The sequence below is a fragment of the Vigna radiata genome, chromosome 1 (assembly GCF_000741045.1).
Source record: "Vigna radiata var. radiata cultivar VC1973A chromosome 1, Vradiata_ver6, whole genome shotgun sequence".
Classification (NCBI taxonomy): domain Eukaryota; kingdom Viridiplantae; phylum Streptophyta; class Magnoliopsida; order Fabales; family Fabaceae; genus Vigna; species Vigna radiata.
The window spans coordinates 36,300,359-36,305,019 of NC_028351.1; the positions used below are offsets into that span (position 1 = coordinate 36,300,359).

The window sequence follows — 4,661 nt, forward strand, 5'->3', positions numbered from 1 at the left end:
ATATATATATATATATATATATATATATATATATATATTATTCCACGTTTATTTATATAAAATAAAAAACAATTTACAAATGTACAATGTTCCAAACTGGTCCATTTAAGTGTTCTTTTCCTTCTCATTCTCTTCAACCACTTCCCTTCTAAACTCTTATCTTCTTCTCTCTCTTCTCTTCTCTCCTTTCTTCTCAATGCATTGAATTTCCTCATGGGTTTTCTCCGGCGACTCTTCGGCGCCAAGAAACACCACAATCCGCCACCCTCCGACGGCTCAGCTCCTAAACCCGCCAAGGACAAGAAAACGTGGAGCTTCGTGAAGCATAGTACGAGGTACAAGTCCACCACGTTGTCCTCACTTAACAACTTTGACCCTTCTACTTCTTCTGCTCCTTTCTCCGACTCCTTGGACGCCAACAAGCATGCCATCGCCGTCGCCGCCGCCACCGCCGCCGTCGCAGAGGCCGCTCTCGCCGCCGCCCATGCAGCTGCGGAGGTCGTGAGGCTGACCAGCGGCAATGGGCCTCCCGCCGGAAGACCCGCTACGGCCTCTCATCCCCGGCTGGCGGCTGAGAATAACGCCGCCGCCGTGAAGATCCAGTCGGCGTTCCGAGGTTACTTGGTATGTGAAAAAATTGAAAATCTCGTTTTTCCTTTTGGTTTGTAAAAAAAAAAAAACAATTTTTACTATCATTCAGCTTAAATTATTTTAAGTGTTAACAAAAGTTACCAATTTTTTATTATTATTGTGCATCACACCATCTGTGTTCGAATTATACATTTTTTTTTACTGACGGAATTTAAATTAGATCAAATTCGTATTCTTTTTTAAGTATATTTGGGAAGTGATTCAGAGAATTTTTTATGCCCAGTAATTTAAAAACAGTATTATTAGTACACTTTTTTTTTACTATTGAGTTGACTATTATTGAAAAATATTTGATTCCTATGAGAAAAATTGTGAGTTTCTTGTTTTTAAATTTTCTCCCACGTTTCCAGCGTGTGAGCTAATTTCAAATTTGTTGACTCTCTGTCTCCATTGCTTATTTTTTCCAATTAATTTTTCTCGGTGAAGTTGGAATTTCCCTCCATATTCTGTTTCTCGGGAAACAAACAGCGGTCAAATATTGCTTCATTTTCAACGCTGTTTCTTTTTCCTAAACTTTTCACCTATCCAAAGAAACCTGTTCCCTCCCACAATCACAGGCTCACAGCACTCATGCCATTCCTTTTTCCAATAATGTTTTTAAAATGATTTTTAATAAAATCCTTCTGTGATTGGTAATTATGGAGAAAATTTCAGATATAAAAATCCCACTCTTAAAAAAAAAATTAATTTTGACAAGGATTTTGGGTTCCGCCGACAAATCTACAGAAACCCACTTGTAATGTTTGCATCATAGGATAGGAAAGCAAAAAAAAAAAAAAAAAATCCCATTTGGGTACTTACTAAATTCTAAGAGTGTGAAATTTCATTTTCTTTTAATTTTTTTCCCGAGATATAAAAAAATCGATAATTTAAAAATTCCTTAGAAGAATGAAATTAATTGAGTTTCCCTATTTGAAGAAGAAAAAAAGGATTTTGAGTTTTGAATGGCATTGAATTCCAAATGTATTAGGCCAAGCGCATGTATTTGATTTGGTTTTCAATGTTGTGGCTGTTGACTGCCACCTTCGTTCCCATCATCATCACGTGGTCGCTGCAATTTTAATTTGTTGCGTCACTTTTGCGATGTGGGGTGTGTTTTGTTCTGCTTTCTGTCGTGTACTTGTGTGGTAATGCTTATGTGTGATAAGGGGGTCCTTCAGAAAATGTTTCTGTGAGTCTAGAGTGGTATCTAGTGCTGTGACGATTCTGCATTCAGCTCAAAGTGACCTTGTTTTGGGACTGTATTATGTGACAACACAAGGATCAAGGGACCAAGAAAGTTTCGAGAAATAGACAAATGGGTAATCTGTGGGAGTGAGCCCCACGTTTTGGTGAGCCTTTGTACCCAAAAAATAACACCAAATGTGAAGTGGCCATGCTTCAACCCATTTCTTAGGTCATGGACCTCCGTGCTGGAGGGTCACTGCCATGTTGCTAAGTACTGTTTTTTTTTTTTTTATTGCTCTGGTATGGTATGATGTGTTATGGTTGAAATCTTGTAGGTTTCTGATTCTCAAGGTGTGATTTTTTTTATATATTTTTTCCTATAAAGAAAGATTTCACAGGTGCTGTGTTAAACTTTTGTGTACTTCTTGGGGTTGAGAAATGAGAAGCCGAAAGTGAAAAGTCATGCTTTAATGGGGTTAAAGTGAAAAGTGATCTTTTTACACCTTACTTTTAACCTTCACGTGAGAGGAAGTTACTCTTTTTTTGAGGACACAAGGACCAGCAGTTAGGCTGTGATGTTTTGTTTTGTTTCCAAAAGCAACTGATAGTAACATTTAAGGCTACAACATTCGTTGAACTTAAATTTTCACCTTCTTCCCGTTCTACCATGGTGGGGCATGCAGACATTGGAAGCTTCAATGAAAATGCAGGAGCACCAATAATGCATGGCTTTCCACTGTGTATATATGTTTACTAATGATTACACCCATCGGCCTCCACTTTCTCATGTCTTTTTCATTTTTATATTCTTCACCTTTCTGACATTTCCCATCTTTTGAGAGTATGCTTATTTTATTATGAGTTTAGTTTTTAACAGTTTAAAATAGCATAACAATGTATGATCAAATGACATTGTACAAGCTTTACATGTTACTTTGTTCCAACTATGATGCTCTACCCTTTTGATTATGTTTTGATCTTCTTTAATTGCTTTTTAAATCTTCTACAATTTCTGATGGAAGTTTGAATTTTTACTGATATTTTTGGTATCAATTTGGAAGGCAAGGAGGGCTTTGAGAGCACTTAAGGCATTGGTGAAGTTGCAAGCATTGGTGAGAGGCCACATTGTGAGAAAGCAAACTACTGATATGCTAAGGCGCATGCAGACTTTGGTGCGACTGCAGTCTAGAGCACGTGCCACACGTGGGAACTTGTCTGATAATATGCATTCTTTCAAGTCTTCACTTTCTCATTACCCTGTAAGCAAAGTCAACCATATATTTCTTTCATGTTCTCTCAATTGTTGCCATGACATGATGATCTTTATCTTAATAACTTGTTGGAGAGGCTTTGTGATGGCATCTAACTTTCTTCAAACTTGTTGTCTTTCTTAATGTGTTTTTCTTTGTCTATTTTTCTTTTTGCTTTCACCCCACCAAATATAGCAGCTAGGAATCTCTTGCAGAATAGCTTTCCACTCTTTACAAAGCAACATGTTGCAAATTAAACTGGTGCTATTACATGATCGTTAGGTTGGATAATGCTCCTATGATAATGTAACCATTAAGATATGAATGGTCATATATAGTGCCTAAAAAATTGGTGATTTATCTGTGGTTAATTGCTGTGGAAAATGGATCATGATAATGATAACCATTAATCTTTTTTCTGAGCCTTTTTTGTTTCATTTGTAATAACTGAAGGTCTCGGAAGATTATCAGCACTCACTTTATGGCTATAGTACGAAATTTGATGGATCTGTTCTCAAGGTACATGTGGTTCTTTCTTCAAATACAAGTTTTTATGAGTGCTTAGATGGTGAACCTATTAATATGATCTCCCCTAATTCTCTCCATTTTGATCTTACAGAGATGTAGTTCTAATGCAAATTTTAGGGACGTTGACATGGAGAAAGCCCGGTTTGATTCCCATTGGCTAGACAATTGGATGGAAGAAAATTATTGGAGCCAAACTAGAGATGGTTCATTGAAAACTGGGAATCTTGATGATGAAAAGAGTGACAAGATTCTTGAAGTGGATACATGGAAGCCACACTTGAATAGTAGTGGCAGCTCATTTCAGGCAGCACAGCATTATTTGTCTTCTGATTACAACAATGAGAATTTTGTGGCATATGAGTCTCCATCAAAACGTTCTTCAAGAACTCTATATCCAAGTCTGTCTTCAAGGGAGGTTCTACCCTTTGGCTCTCTGAAGCTTCAGAGAGGAAAAGAAGAAGCATCTTTGAGAAATGTTGAGGATAGTCCTCAAGCATTCTCTGCATCCTCCAGACATGGAAGTGGTTCAAGGAGAGGTCCATTCACACCAACTAAGAGTGAGTGTGCATGGAGTGTCTTCAGTGGCTATTCTGGTCATCCCAATTACATGTCAAATACTGAATCTTCAAGAGCCAAGGTTAGGTCACATAGTGCTCCAAGGCAAAGAATCGAGTTTGAGAGATATGGTTCCACAAGAAGGTCTCTACAGGGTTTTTGGGATGCAGGACCTAGTTCTGATAGGGATTCTGATTTTAGAAGCAAGGGCTATCCTACCATAAACAGCAGCTTGAACAGAATTGGGAGTGCCAATTTAAGGTGACATCACAGTTTTGTTAATGAACACAATGAGGTCCCCTCTCTTTTTTCCCCACAAAAACCAAAAATAGAAGACATTAGTTTATTTTGCTTTGGTTTTCTGTGTATGACAGCAGTTTTAGGATGTAAGTATTTGACCTGTTCTCCTATAGTCTTTGGGCCTACACCATCAATGGCCACCTTTATTGAATCATTATTGAGTTTTACTGAATTTTATTATGTTAAAAATACTACATGTTCTTGAATGTT

The 4,661-nt window shown here is 37.6% G+C and overlaps 1 protein-coding gene across 1 annotated transcript; it reads left to right on the plus strand.

Moving 5' to 3' along the window:
• Positions 1 to 116: 116 nt before the first annotated feature.
• LOC106774696 (protein IQ-DOMAIN 14) lies at positions 117 to 4,661 on the plus strand. Its single transcript, XM_014661745.2, has 4 exons — positions 117 to 624; positions 2,880 to 3,077; positions 3,522 to 3,587; positions 3,688 to 4,661. The coding sequence occupies exons 1-4, from the start codon at positions 214 to 216 to the stop codon at positions 4,414 to 4,416; spliced, it is 1,404 nt and encodes a 467-aa protein (XP_014517231.1). The 5' UTR covers positions 117 to 213; the 3' UTR covers positions 4,417 to 4,661.